Genomic DNA, 15296 nt, shown 5'->3' with positions numbered 1-15296 from the left:
AATTTCCTAAGCACTTGTAAGACTGCTTCTTCTCCACCAGTAAGTGCTTAATTTTCTCCTGTTAAGAGAGCTTTGTCTGCAAGCTAGTGGCATTTTTTTATCCTGCTTGTAACTTGCATCCGGCGGGCATTCCTATAGTAGTACAATCCATAGAGAAACATAGATAACTGTAAGAAATTACACTGCTGAATTACTGCAAACTACTACGTACCATAAAGGCATAAACCAGTCTCAAGCAAAGTTACAGGTGATTAGCACATGCACCATAGACACTTTTAGTCTGAAATTTTATCGGCTTTTGTCAGGCCAACATTGCCAAGGAAGCTCCACAAAAGATTGAGAAAACAGGTCATTTAATTCTCAGTAGCATTGAGAAAACAAAAAAAAAAAACTCTGAAAAAGGTTCTAGCACTTGATAAATCAAAAGGTTCACATATGCGTCAGTTTTATTAGTAAAGATAAAGCATACGTACCTAACTGATGTCATCGGAGAACAATTATGTATCAGAAAATCAGTTGATTTCTTGACCATGCTGAACGTTCTGAACAGGCAACAGTGTCTCGCAAAAAGGACTAATCTGATATTCGCCAACATAAGGACCAGTAGTATCCAATGAACACTCAAACTGATGCTTGTAATATTTTTTCTCTTTCTTATTGTAATAATGCATGCATTCCCGGCGTTTCTGTCCGCATGTTATGAACTTTATCACGGTCAAATCCGTGCCAGTAATGTCTTTAAAATCTAAATTCTCCAATGCACCCCATGGGCAAGGCATTTGGATTGTTTCACTGATCCATCCACCACCATTATTATCCTTAAAATTGACAAGTTGAGCAAGTCGACTCCTTTTTGGTACAAGACAGATAAATGACCATCCGCTGCTACTAATACATTAACTAATTTTGCGGTATTACGCAATCCGGGATAACAATCACCCTAAATGTCTCTCTTCCAACATCAAACACAATGACTTCATTCTTCTTCGGAGGTCTTTGGTAATGGATCCAAGATATGTAACCATTCACATAAACGGATTTTTCATTCTGCACAGTATTGAGCGGAAAATGATGATCTTCAATCTTCCTCCATCTATTCTCACCTACTGTGAGAACCCCGCAAATAACTTTATGACTAACTACCATAGGAAACTCTCGATCCCGCATATTTATAATCCTACATAGAACAATATTACATACACAAATCACTTTGTGTTGTTTAGTAGTTTGCTCGAATCCAAATCCAAACAAATAATCATAGCAGAGTCTCATATTTCCACGACAACTAGCTATTTGTTTCATCCCAAAGCTGCTAACAAATACTTCACTTGTTCTTATCTCAATCCAAGGTGTTTTCTCTCCGTTGCAGGGATTGCAAACGAGAACGGACTTAGGCTCATCACATCTGACAAAACATACCAATCCATGCTCTGGTTCGAGCATATTGAATTTAACATCAAGAATCATATTATGACTGGAAAATAAAGTAACATCAGTTTTCGTCCTAGAGTTTGTGGATCTTCTTTTACGGTCATCATCCAGCTTCAAATCCTTTTGGGAGAACACAGTACTCCTGATTTCTACACTTCCAGGAAGAGGATGTTGTGGTTCTTCGCTCTCAGAAAGAGGCCATGCTGGATATACAAGAAGAGTAGTAATATCCTTATATCAATTTGCTTCATGCAATTTGACTAAGCATGGGTCTTGTTTGATTATAGATTTCCAATGCTTTCATACAGACTTTAATCTCATTAATGATTTGGCTGGAAGTCTACTCAGTATGTTTATGTTAATCAAAATTAAATCATCACAATCAAGAAAACGACATACATGCTCCGTTCCATTGCTGCTGCTTCTACTATTACTTAATTTATTTTGGATTCTCAATGATCTTCTTCTTTTCATTTATGTTTCCATTTTCTAAGTAAACCCTACTTTCTTAAAATGTGAAAAAAAAAAGAATCCCTATTCCTATTACATTGAAAAAGAAGAGGATGAATAGATCGTTACCTGATGATCATCATCGTTTACAGTACTTCCGAAAACTTTCAAGATATTAGCATTTCTTTTAATCCTCATATTGAAGAAAGATTTTACACATTCCCACTATTATCAATGATGAAGACAATAGATTGCTTGTTGCTATTCCAACTGATGAAGAGATCTTTAGTTCCTTAAAACGTATGGAAAATTGTTCAGCACCAGGACCAGAAGGCTTTCAAAATAAGTCTCAATGGAACATTGTAGGTGCAAATGTTTGTGAAATGGTGAAGAATTTTTTTCAGCTCCAAGCATATTCTTCAATCTCTAGATAAGACTTATATCTCCTTAATTCCTAAAACCAGAAAACCAACTACACCCTCTTAATTCAGACCCATCAGTTTGTGCAATACTTCTTATAAGATTGTTTCAAAGATTTTAGTCTCAAGAATGAAGCCTTCAATGGATTGTATCATAGCCCTCTATCAAGCGGCGTATGTGTATGGTATATTATTCAATGACAACACTATTATTACAGATGAACTGATTCACTCAATGAAAAAGAAAGAAGGAGAAGGTGGTTGGTTAGCTCTTAAGGTAGACATGTCAAAAGCTTTTGATAGACTTGAGTGGTGTTTCATCTTAAAGGTCATGAGTAGTTTTGGTTTCTATGATAAATGGATTCCACTTATTCAACAATGCATCACCACTACTTCATTATCTGTGTTACTTAATGGCTCTCCATGTGCTGAGTTTAATCCTTCAAGAGGAATTCGTCAGGGAGATCATTTATCTCATTATTTGTTTATCTTGGCAATGAAACAGTTTCCTAGAACTCTTACTTTAGATCGTCGTAGAAAAGAAATCCCAGGTATAAAAGCAGATAGGATTGCTCCTCCTATTAATCATTTGCTCTTTGAAGATGATTGTCTCATCGTTACACATGCTAATTTAACCAGTGTAACTAATCTCTTACAAACCTTTGAAGATTTTGGTTATCAATCTGGTCAGGTCATAATTTTTGACAAATCATCCATTTTATTCAGCAATAACTTGGATACTTCATATTGTGACTCTCTTAGTCACATTCTTGGTGTAAATAATATGGAAAGTAATGATAAATATCTGGGATCTCCACTTCTCATATGAAAATCTAAAGTAAGCTCATTTGAAGAAATAAACACTTCTTTTGAAAGAAGACTTGCTTCCTGGCAGGGTGAAACAATATGCCAAGATGGTAGAGGCACTATGGTGAAAGCTATTCTTAATGTTGTCGCATTGTATCAATGTGTACATTTAAGATTCCCAAAAAGTTGATTAAAAAGCTCGATACTTTACAAAGGAAGTTCTTCTGGGGTTATAAGTCTAATAGAGGTAAGAATCCAATTTCATGGAGTAACATGTTCATTCCTAAAGAATTTGGAGGTCTAGTTGTTGGAGATCTGGAGATGTTGAACCATGCCCTTCTCACCAAAATGTCTTAGAGAATTAGCACACAACCTGATCCGTTATGTGTTAAATTGCTGAAGGATAAATCTTTAAAAATGAGGAATTTCTACACATTCAAGATGAAAGAAAAATCTCTTCCTGGATATGGAAGGGTGTTGAAGTAGGCCTAAAACTTCTTCAAACCAATATGTGTATGAAGATAAAATTAATGGTAACAAGACCCTCATATGGCATGACAGTTGGATCATCAATCTGGAGGTTAAACCGATGCCTTCCTTCCCAAGTCATTGGAGTTATACCTACGTTTTCGAACTCATAATTCCAAATACTTCATCTTGGAATTTTAGTTTGCTTCACACACTTTTTTCTCCGGAAGTTATAAACAAGATTACAAGTTTGCAACTCAATATGGAGGAAGATGATATTATTATATAGAGACCTACAAAGGATGGTCTTTTCATAGTAAAAAGTGCTTATAATAAACTTGTTGAAAATACAGTTTCTCAACAAGTTGCACTTAATACTGTCCCTAAAGAGGTTTGGAAATCCCTCTGGAAAATGAAGATTCCGCATAGAATCAAATTATTCATTTGAAAGTTCCTAAGAGATATAGTGCAGACGAAAGATAAAACTGCTCGATTCAATAGCAACATTGGTACTCATTGCAACATCTGCAACTGTCTGGTTGAATCCCTTTGTCATTTTCTTATAGAATGCATATTTGCGAACTATTTGGATGCATCTCAATGCTAACATTTATAGAGTAGCAACAGATTGTGGCAGTATCAGAGTCTTTGAGGATAAAACTCTTAACCCTATCTCAACTGTCTCTACAACCAGTTATCATTTATATAACTGTCGTCACTGCTAAATTATTCACCTATGTGTCCTGAAACTATTCCTCCTGATATAATTTCCGTTAGCACATATACAATTTTTACTGATACTTCTTTTGATCATATTACTAATACTGCTTGCACATATGTATTATCTATTGTTTCTATGGTATTATCTTTCTAGAGTTTTCTTCGATGAGAATTGGTTGATTTGCATGTGTCTTATCTAGGAATTTTGTGGATATCATTTTTCAAAATTTTCTTCTATAGTCATATTAATATATATTCGTTTTTAGATTATTTTTTTGTAGGTATGGATTACGGTAACAAAAGAATGTACAATTATCGAGCTGTTGAACAAAAAAATGTGGACTATAAGGCAGAAAAAATTAGTCCAAGCAAGTACAAGTTTTCTTATAAAGTAGAGACCAAATTAGAAAACTATTGAAACTGGTTAATCAACTTGCTTATAAAGAGCTTATTGAGGTCATCAATAGTGCAATGAGGTAGAGACGGAAGAGATGAAAGAAGGTGCAATAGTTGATGGTGGTGTTCCTGCTAATGTGGATGCTCCTTCTTAACTAAGATGTAAAAATATAAGTAAAAATGATTTTTAAATAACTAATTTTATTTTTCTAATAAAATTCTTGAAAAGAAACCATAAGCCTAATATTGGGTTTATATATTAGAAGTAGTAGTGTTTCCGCTTTTGTAAGAAATCAATTCAGAAGCAGAAATTAGAATATTTTAATCACAAGAAGTTGATTTTTCAAATTCTATAAATCGTTTTGATATAAGATAACCAAACTGACTTCTAGCTTTTCAATTTCTTGAAGTAAAAAAGCATGTGTTATTAAACAAGCTACTCCCTCTGTTTCTAAAAATTGACTTGTTTCCTTATCTAGGGTATGTCAAAACATAGGCTTATTTCTGTAAATGGAAAGTCAAATTCTATGATATTAGTACTAGTCTACCCATGGAAGGAACTACTTCCCTCTGTTCTTTTTTTCTCTTAACACAAAAAGGGGACTCTCTCCCTTTTCTCTAACATCAATTTTTGTCTTAGCAGGGAGTCTTGACTTAGCCTTTTCTCAACACGGATTGTCAAAATAGATCACATATATAAAAGCCGTGTAGACACAAACATACACCAAACATGAGACCCTATGTTTGTCCCGGTGGATGGGACCCATGTTCATGTGTCTGCACGGTTTTACATTAGTTCAAAATGACAGTGTTTACATAACCTTTCTTTTTGTGATATCTCGATAGGACCAAAAAATTTAAAAAAAAAAATCTGTAATTTCCGGATGGGAATTAAAAAATAAAAAACATGCAAAAGTAGGTAGAATGATTTTTTCTTAATATTTATACAAACCAAGCAAACTCATATTTTTTCAAAAACAGAAAGAATATTTTCTTTATTTGTGAATAAAATATTTCATTAAAACTTGGGAAACTATGGTTCCACGGTAGAGCTGGCAAACAAGCCAAAACCCGCGGGTTTTCCCGGCCCGGCCCGTAAAAAACCCGTACCCGGCTCGGCTGGTGCCTAAACAAGCCGGGTTAGGGTTGGAGAAAAGCCGGGTTGTAGGGAAACGGGTTAACCCGGCCCGGCCCGTAAAACCCGCGGGTTAAACCCGTTACCCGCAATTCTATTTCCCCACATTATTACGTCGTGTTTCACCTCAGGATAACTGTCCCCTCAGTTTCTTTCTTCTTCATCTTTTCTTTCTCCTTCTTCGTTTCTTTTTCCTTCTTCGTCCGCAGAGAGATTCACAGAAAGTGAGAGAAATTGAAGCTAAAAATTATCTATAATTGAAGTGGAAGAAGATGATAAGTTCGATAGATTTTTTCATATGGATCGAAGTAGGGTTTGATTGGTGAACTGAGATCTAAAATTGATGAGGATTTAAGAATTCAGAAGAAAAAATTCAACTATCAAGATTCTTTTATTGAATCGAAGATGGGTGTTGATCTAAAATCTTTTGGGTTTTGATTTTCTAATGTTTATGTGAATACATAAACGAGTAATCATGAAACTGTCGGTGGTGATAATAAACTCAGGAGAGATCGAGAAGAAGTTGTTGTCGCTGAGAAAATCAAATTGATGAAGAGATGATCTGTTGCTGCTGAAATTGATGATTTAGGATTCTGTTTGAGATCGATTTAAAGAATAGTGAATATGAGAACGCAGTTGATGGAGGTTTTGTTAGTGCAGAAATTAGAGAAATTAGGATTCTTGGATAATGAACTGGTAGTCTGTGAATTGGAAGAAGAAACTGAAGCTCGATTTTAGAGATAAAGGAATTCATTGGAGGAGATGATTAATGGATCTGTGAGGAATCAAAATAAGATGGGTTTGGAGAGCTTCAGATCAACAATTAAGGAGATTGATGGATTGTTAGGACAGGGTTTGATGGAGTTGATTAGTTGTACAACAATGGATTTGTGTTAGTAGAAGATGGGGTTATTGTGGCGGTGAGAGATAGAGAAGAATTGAAAGAATCAATTGATAACTGTTGTTACAGGGAAGCTGAAGGTGTTGGTGGTACTGATGCAGAGTTGTAAGCAGAAGGGTTTGGACTTTGGACGAGAAGATCGTGACTTTGAATGAAATTGGTGGTTGTTGGTATTGGTGTTTACTGCCAGGGTTAGGAGATGTTGAGTAATTGTAGATGCAGAATAGTTTGTGTTAGCTGAAACAAGGTGGGATGTGAGTCTGTGACAGTGTTGCATAACAAGTCAGGGAAGGCTAAATTCAAGTTGTGACTTTGGCTTGAGAAGATAATGGTGGTGAATCTGGTGATGTTCTTCTTTTTTTTCTTCTTTTTCTTCGTCTGCAGTTGTTGTTGCTATTGTTGCAGAGATTGTAGGAGTGTGTAATGACTTGAATGTGCGATTTCGATGAATGAATTATATGAATGTTAGGGAAGGAAAATAAACCAAAAAACAGTATTAACGAAATTTGTTTACATAGTATATATTTGTTTCTCGTCGCTGATATTTAGGGGTTTCAATTTGATCTGTTTCCAAGTTAAATTCTATCGCTTTCTTCATATTTCTTGTTTCAGTTGCAATTTATGTAGCTAGATTTTCATACATTCGTAAGGGCATTGTTAATTGATTCATAAATCAGACTATCAGAGGCTCTCAAATCGGTTTCTGGTGAGTTGACTCACCATAAACGGGTTAACCCGTGAACTCGCAGGTTTAACCCGTTACGGGTGCGGGTTGATGAAATGACCACCCGTGAAGAATATCAACCCGCGGGTTTCGACCTGTGTTAACCCGAACCCGTGTAACCCGTAACAAGCCAGCCCCGACCCGCCCGTTTGCCAGCTCTATTCCACGGGTAAGCTTAAAAATATTACATGAAGAATAAATAACAGAAACAGAGGGAGTATAAGTCCGAGAGCTTTGTACTCGGAATACCACCGCCGGGTGCCCAGCCGCAGTAGGCCTATGTACAAAGTAGGTCCACTGAAAAATACATTTCACCCACAAGTCATATCACGTGACCGACAAAAACACACTACTATCGTACGCTATATCCTGCTTGCCGGCGTCGTTTAGCACGAGAGAGATCTGAGGAGAAGACTAGAGAGTAAACAAACAACATTGTTTTGATCACACCTACCGATCAAACCCTAATAATTTCCCCCAATTTATTCAAATCCACTCTCTAATCGATTACTTTCTTGTTCAATTCTTCTTCGAATGGCTTCAAATGGAACTGAAAACAGCTTGGAGAAGATTAAGAAACAGCTCGCGTCAAGTTCTGGCAAGAATCTGTTGCAAGGTCCAATCCTTAAACGTTCTGAAACGGTAAATTAAATAAAGGGTTTCTTTGTTTTTTTTTGTTTATAGTTTGCATTTTTCATTTTTAGGTTCAAGGTTTATATGAATTTCTTCATTTTTGTTGAATTAGAGGCTACTGATTAAATTATCTAATTTGGTTTAGCTCCATAACATAGATATTCAGCCTGAGAGTATACCACACTTGATGCTCTGTTGAGATATATGCTTGAAATTTCCCCGTGGTTTCCGAATTCGAGTTTCTTCATCAATTTGAGGCGGGGCATTATATCTAGTGTAGAGTGTTAAGACATTTTTGGCTTATTGTGTTTTGTTCTGACTCGTAGTTTGTTAAATGAACAGTTGAGGAAATGGAATGAGAGATGGATGATCTTAGACCCAACCACTGGAAAAATGGAATACAAGTATGATGTTTTTTCTGAGTTATATTTTATTCAGTTCAGTAGTGTGTCGCTCTGACTAAGTACGCTATTGTGTTCTCACTATCTGTTTGTGGTGCCGTAGGACTCGGAGAAATGAGACGGTTGTCAAGGGATCCATTATATTTGATGCAAATAGCACGATTATATTATCTCCTGTGAATTTCCAGTAAGATTGATACCATCTAACTTGTCGTCTACTTAGCTGAATATATTCGTAGTGAGCAATTTTTATTTGGGTGACTGCTGATATGTTGTCATTCTCTACATGTTGCAGTGGACTACCAAAGTACGATGGTTGCTGTTTCTGTATCCTCATGAACTAAGAGCTTATTTTGGCCATATGGAGATGATTAGCTTCAGTTTATTCTGTTTTTGAATATAAACCAATACGGGGTTCTGATTTTTAGGATCTTAATTGTAGAAACTACTCTGCTTGATTTTAATTCCATAAAGAATTGTTATGTTGCATCTTAACTACTGCTTGCTAGATATTGGAACGCCACAGAAAACTGAGTACTATCTTTGTGCTGAAACTCCCGGTGCTGCTCGCGCTTGGGTATCAACTTTACAGTAAGTTTGTTTGGATTTCGTCCGCGTATTGCGTTGTTGCCTAAAAAAGATTCCAATACAATGCTATTAAACTTAATTACTAGAATTGGAAGCTGAAGCTAATAGATGATGCCCAAGTGTGTCATTTTTCCTTTTGTTTAGGGGAAGTGTTTTTGAGTGAGAAGTCAATCATGAATTAGGTATATCTAATAAAACTGAACTAGGACGTGTAAAGAACAGATGTTTGGTTTTCAATGTCATACCCACCTGAGTTAAAGTTACTTGTGTAAACTCGAGGGCCTGTAGAATTGCAACTCATCTTACATGGATTTCTCTTCTTGTTCTACCCCCCAGAGCAACCCAGCTGGTACTTAAAGCCCATAAAGAAGCTGTGAATTCCTTAAGCGGGAATGGTTCTGCACAAATGGGAACAGTTGCAACAGTAGTTGCTGCTGCGAACTCGACAGCACTGGAGTCTACTAAAGAAATTGAAGCAGCAATGCGAATATCTATGAGGGCAGCTCTAGGGAACATGATGGGAAGTAGACCAGCTGAAGCTCAAATGGATGATACAGCAATCATGATGGTATGTTGTTGCAGCCAGTGTACCTACATCGCATCTTCTCCGTCGACTGTGTATATGCTGTCGATCAGACTTTTGTTTCTTTTATTGGAGACACCTTTGAAATGTCTTCTGGATGTTGTCAGGTTTCATCCATCTCATATGTGAAATTTCCCATCTCTTACAATCCCATGGTTATAATTCCACAGGAAACTCTAAGAGTGAAGGACGAGGAATTACAAAACTTGGCTAGAGAGCTTCGTTCAAGGGATTCAACGATTAAAGAATTGGCAGAGAAACTATCTGAAACTGCTCAAGCTGCTGAGGCTGCGGCTTCTGCAGCATATGCAATGGATGGACAAAGAAAGATCGTTTGTACAGAAATTGAGCGTCTGAAAAAGGATTCAGAACAGCAGCTGGTGTCATCCATGTCCAAGGTGTTAACACATTCTTACCTTGGCTCTACTACCTCGATGTATTGTATAACCTGGTAGTGCAAGTTATTGCAAAACTCTTTTCACAAACTTCATCATAGGTGGTCTTTTCTACTTTTTGACGGGATTTAGTATAAATCTCAGGATAAGAGTGTCATGGGATTGGTTAAGTTTATTATACTTTGATGCCTGGTCAGTATGTTATTTGACCTCAAATCTTTCATTTTATCTTACTAGTGATATCTGATGACTATCTCTAGGTAACTTGATCAACATGCCTTGTTTCACCCCCTCAGTTTGCATTTATATTTCCATCTTCTTACATTTGAATCGTTAATAGTTTCTCATCACCACTGCTAGCAATTTGACTCTCTGTTGATATTTGCTTTGTAGTTGAGAGCGTCTGGAGAAAAATTTACAGTTCTACTGAAAGAGCGCGAGCAATTGCTGCAGCAAAGAGATTCTGCGCTTAAAGAAGCACAATTATGGCGTACTGAACTTGGTAAAGCTAGAGAACAGGTTGTTATATTGGAAGGGGCGGTTGTTAGAGCAGAAGAGAGGGCTAGGCTTGCCGATGTAGATGCTGAAGCCAGGGTAAAAGATGCTATGGAGAAACAGTTGGCTGCTTTAAAAGAAAAAGAAGAGCTTCTTGCATATGTTCAAATGTTGCAAGCACAATTCCAAAGGTTTTATATTTTCTTTTCTAACTTTTGGTTTCGGTCTTTGAAAACAATGACTAAATGTAGGTGATACTAATAACTTCCATAATTTGCTTGTGACAGACAGCAAGGAGAAATGAAGCAAGTATCTGAAGAAGAAGAAGAGACCAAATCCTGCTCGGTTTCTGACAGCCTTCCTTTAACAAAGCATGTGGATTTGTCAGAGGAAAATGTTGATAAAGCATGTCTTAGCGTTTCAAGATCAGTCCCACATACAGATGATCAAGAAAGCCTTCGTTCAATAGGAGATGGAGAATGGAATGACATTCAAGCAACAACAGATTCAAGAATAGCGGACGTCAGAGAAATAGCCCCTGAAGCAGAAGAAAGAAGAAGTCTTGATATTTCAGTCGTGAGTTTACATGTTGATAATCATGACCACCATGAGCCGCATGATGATAACTCTTTTAATCAGCCTTGAAATATTTACAGGTTAAATGCGTAACAAATTAGATTTGATTGGTACATCTACTGCGTAACAAGTTTCTTTCTTTGTTGTTCCAACTTTGTGCTTGGTATATGTATGTTCCTGTTTTGTTATAGGGTATATTGTTTATGGCTTTATTGATTAACTTACAGTAGTATATAGCTTTAAACAGAATGTATACCGATATTCGCTAATGAATCTTGAAGGGTTTGCCCGATACTATTTGCGCAGAAAAATTTAACTCAGAAATCTGTTTATTAAATTTAAGTTCTATAAAGTTTGCAAATCAAAGAACTTAGATTTCTACTACCATTATCAGAAGGGAGTTCAGCAAAAGAATCACTAAAGGTACTACTGATCTCTTTACAAGTATATCAAATCGCTAAATCATTTTGTATCTTCGAGGATGAACTTTAAGCCCACAGCGCCATAACTGACATCCCACCGGCACCAAGAAGAACAGCAACATATGACTTCAGTTGAAGCTTTATACTCCCTTGCAATTTTCGACCCATAAAATCTGCTGCTAGTAGGTCTACCAATGCCATATAAATCAAGAGCCCCGCTGATGCAGCGTTTAAAAGTCCTTCAGTGATCAAAGCATGAGGACTACTTTCTCTGTAAGATTTCGATATCAAGAGCCCAACAAGAATCCCTAATGGCGTTGTTGTGGCAAAGAAAAAGGCCATTAGAGATTTCTTCAACAATGTGTATTCAGCCTGCACATCAGAAATTCACAATCAGTTATATTTGCAGCATACGCTGGAGCAATTCAATGGGTACATTTAAGGTTTATGCAGCAGCATTAATTACCTGGAGAATGCAACCACCAAGACCCATGCCTTCAAACATTTGGTGGAAACACAATGCAGCAACAAGAGGCTTTATGCTACAGACATTGCTTGAAGCTCCCAAAGAAATCCCTATCACCACCGAGTGGACTACGATTCCGCACTCAAGTACCTGCAGAAACAAAAAAACAAAAATCAATACCAGCAAAATTGAAAATTTATTAAAATTAAAATGGGACAATCTGAACAAATTTTCGGATTACATACCACTGCAATGACACGGTAACGCGTCAACTGAGCACTGGCTACATCACCTGCCATAACAAAAGAATGCCCATGGCTATGGCCATGACCATGTGAGTGGGCATTTCCATTTCCATTAGCAATTTCCACATCTCCATTAGTATTACCTTTTTCATTTTCTACTGAATTTTTGTTCTGACTGTAACTAGTAAATATCGAATCAATCATCAAAGTAAAAATAGCAGACAACATAGCCACAAAACCAGTGAACGGAAACGTATGCCATGGCTTATCAGGCAAACAAACAGAAGATAAATCATTGAACGAATCTGGTAAAACGTGCATAAACCCAGTTGCTAAAATAATCCCTGAAGCAAATGCTTTGACAATCGTAAAGATATCTCGATCGGGTTGCAACGCTTTAACATTTTTAGTAATCAAGGGCAAATTAACACCAACGATACTAGTGATTAATATTGCAAAGAAAGCTATAATCTTGAGAGGAAATGCCTTTGATTTGTTGATACATTTCCCGGTTTCTGATCCGCACTCTGATGGTGGTGCTTCTTCAGCATGAGTTGCCGCTAGGGTTTGTGCTAATAATATGAAGATCATGAAAAGGGTTTTCCTAGAAACTGCCATTGAGAAAGAATTTGGGAAACAAGAACAAAATGAAAATGTAAAAATGAAATTGTATTTTTTTCTTGTTTTTCTCACCAGGGTTTTGATGCGATTTATAGTGTAATTTGGGAAAGAATCAGAGTGGGTTTTACAACTGGCGCTCATGGGTTTGGTGAATTCAGCACAAGCTGAGATGACGCATGGCAATAATGTCGTGACACATAGGAATGTACTGTGCCACATAGGCATAAAAAGTGTGGAATTTTGTGGTAGGAGTGTGCATGGGAGGTAAGAGATTTTGTAGGGTTAAATCTGACTTGGGGTTTTCAAATTGAAATGTGAAAAATCTCACGCTCTATTGAATTTGATCTGCGCAATTAGTAATTGCTGAATGGCCTTCCTAATTAAATGGAGTGAGCATAAAAAGGTTACTACTATTTAATAATTGAACCGTTATAAGTATCAAAATCAAAAATATGATCTTAAAATTAACTTTTCTTTTGCTTAACCTTCGCAAAAATGGTAAGTTTGAGTTGTCAAAGATGGTTTGAATATAGGCCTCTAATTCATAAACATGATTTAGCCATAATTTCCACAGTATTAGTGTTTGATATTCAAGTCAAGGTCTTAATATATATAAGGACATTTGGGTTCCGCAAACCGAAGAAGCAGAAATAAATCTCAAAAATATAATGTAAAAAAGATTTGGTTTTACAAAACATTAATTTTCTTACATTACATGTGAAAAAAATCTGTAAATTTGTTAAATTAATCTTTTTAATTATAAAAGTCATTCTAAAATTCTACGAATGTGACTTAACTAACTTCTATCAAACACCATGATAAGTGGTGGTTTTTGCATGAGGTGATGTTGGTTAAGTCAAGTCTATGAATGTCGACACTATTTGATTGTTTATTTTTGGCTCAATCAGTCTCTACCATTCTTTTCACAAGTACAGCAGTAGTTTGTTTATCAACTAGGGCTTAACCCGTGCCGTAATGACACGGGCATAATTTTTATTTAGCTATGTATTTTCAGACATATGAATATTAAATATGATATTTATCAATATGAAGTTTAACCTTCTTATCATTATAAAAGTAAAGGAAAATACGATAGGCATTTTTCTTCTCCACTCCACAATATGAAGTGTCACTATGCACGTGCCCTGGAATCCTACTCCACCTTGAGTTAATGAGAAGGAAAGTACTAACCCCACCTTGAGCATTTCCTTGCCCACCTAGAACCTGCTCCACTTCAGAGGTAATGTGTGAGACACTAACTCCATTTTGAGCACCAGTTCAAATTTGGACCTTGCCTGCTCTACCTTGAGTCTGACTCCACTTGTGCCATAAATTGGGTGACTTCCACAAACTCTTCTACGTTCGGACAGTAGCCCCAACCATGGGATCTGATACAAATTGTTTGGATTTTCACGGACTATCAGTCACTACTCAGGGCTCGACCACATAACCCCGAACCCCACTTGACCACCTTGGGATAAGAGGTGTGGGTTTTTTAACTAAAAGGCCTCGTTACTACTATATGGAGATGCCCAAGCTTATTAAGCTTCGCATGTATTACTTTTTATTCCATGAGGGACTATCCCTAGCTATACATATGTGGTTTATCGCGCCACATACTCCAACAACGAAGCGGAACCAAAACATTAAACTATGTAAGATGTAACCAAATTACAGCAGCTGAACTCATTCATCTCAAGAATAATTGTGTAGATATTAACAGTGTTCGGATCCTTGTTACTTTTTTCCCCTTTAAGAATAATATGAAAAGAGTAAAACTCATAATTGACTCAACAATACATATCGTATTGTATGTTCTTATTAATTCAATGACATAATGAAAAGCTAATTCATCCCCGTAAGCTATTATATTTTAAATGTTAAGTCATTTCCGATGGCAACCATTTTACTCACACATGATGCTGTTCTAGTTTTTCAAAATTCCCAGATATATTACGTACGTAATTCAATTCGGCAGGAATAGTTCACCGAATGAAATATAGGTAATGGCTTGTCCTTTCGTGACATTGTGGCCTTCTCAACATAGTTGGATCCAGAGTTGGTAAAAAACATTGTATTTATGCGTTCTCGGGCGACAGTAATCTAGGGATGGCTACCTCCAAGAAAATTGCTAATGGATGACCGCACCAGTGACAGTTAAAAATCCCACATTGTCGGATAACCACAGTGACTGCGTGGGAACAATATTGGCGGAGGATCAGGTCCTTACAAATGGTATTATAGTCGACCACGGGTTACCTGTCGAGGGTGAAAGAGTATGCTTGACAGATTGTGTCGGGAAAGGGTAACATGAGTGAGAAAAAATTTCAGAGTGTAGGATTGAACATATTCCGGAGCTGAGGACGGCTCCAAATTAAGCTGGTGGTATTATAGTACTCCGACTCGGCATGTAGGGTTCG

The 15296-nt window shown here is 36.8% G+C and overlaps 2 protein-coding genes across 3 annotated transcripts; one reads left to right on the top strand and one right to left on the bottom strand.

Annotated features, from left to right (window-relative positions):
* Positions 1-7829: 7829 nt before the first annotated feature.
* LOC113323549 (switch-associated protein 70-like) lies at positions 7830-11416 on the top strand. 2 transcript variants are annotated; one of them, XM_026571868.1, is made up of 9 exons: positions 7830-8093; positions 8427-8488; positions 8589-8672; positions 8781-8812; positions 8995-9076; positions 9410-9641; positions 9827-10054; positions 10445-10737; positions 10834-11416. In XM_026571868.1, the coding sequence occupies exons 1-9, from the start codon at positions 7986-7988 to the stop codon at positions 11189-11191; spliced, it is 1479 nt and encodes a 492-aa protein (XP_026427653.1). In that variant the 5' UTR covers positions 7830-7985; the 3' UTR covers positions 11192-11416. The 2 variants fall into 2 exon arrangements, with proteins under 2 accessions (XP_026427653.1, XP_026427661.1); XM_026571876.1 differs by having other exon boundaries at positions 10838-11071.
* A 17-nt stretch (positions 11417-11433) lies between these two features.
* Positions 11434-12936, bottom strand: LOC113323563 (fe(2+) transport protein 1-like). The gene is made up of 3 exons (XM_026571887.1): positions 12256-12936; positions 12011-12160; positions 11434-11916 (listed from the first exon to the last, which is right to left on the bottom strand). The coding sequence occupies exons 1-3, from the start codon at positions 12871-12873 to the stop codon at positions 11611-11613; spliced, it is 1074 nt and encodes a 357-aa protein (XP_026427672.1). The 5' UTR covers positions 12874-12936; the 3' UTR covers positions 11434-11610.
* Positions 12937-15296: the final 2360 nt, after the last annotated feature.

The sequence above is a fragment of the Papaver somniferum genome, chromosome 1, assembly GCF_003573695.1.
Source record: "Papaver somniferum cultivar HN1 chromosome 1, ASM357369v1, whole genome shotgun sequence".
Taxonomy (NCBI): Eukaryota; Viridiplantae; Streptophyta; class Magnoliopsida; order Ranunculales; family Papaveraceae; genus Papaver; species Papaver somniferum.
This window is presented reverse-complemented; position numbering and strand designations above follow the sequence as displayed.

Coding starts and splice junctions, on each gene's coding strand:
- LOC113323549 (XM_026571868.1), top strand. CDS start 7,986: ATGGCTTCAAATGGAACTGAAAACAGCTTGGAGAAGATTAAGAAACAG. Junction 8,673..8,780: donor TTATCTCCTGTGAATTTCCA/GTAAGATTGATA, acceptor TACATGTTGCAG/TGGACTACCAAAGTACGATG. Junction 9,642..9,826: donor ATGATACAGCAATCATGATG/GTATGTTGTTGC, acceptor ATAATTCCACAG/GAAACTCTAAGAGTGAAGGA.
- LOC113323563 (XM_026571887.1), bottom strand. CDS start 12,873: ATGGCAGTTTCTAGGAAAACCCTTTTCATGATCTTCATATTATTAGCA. Junction 12,161..12,255: donor GTTACCGTGTCATTGCAGTG/GTATGTAATCCG, acceptor TTGTTTCTGCAG/GTACTTGAGTGCGGAATCGT. Junction 11,917..12,010: donor TTGGTGGTTGCATTCTCCAG/GTAATTAATGCT, acceptor TCTGATGTGCAG/GCTGAATACACATTGTTGAA.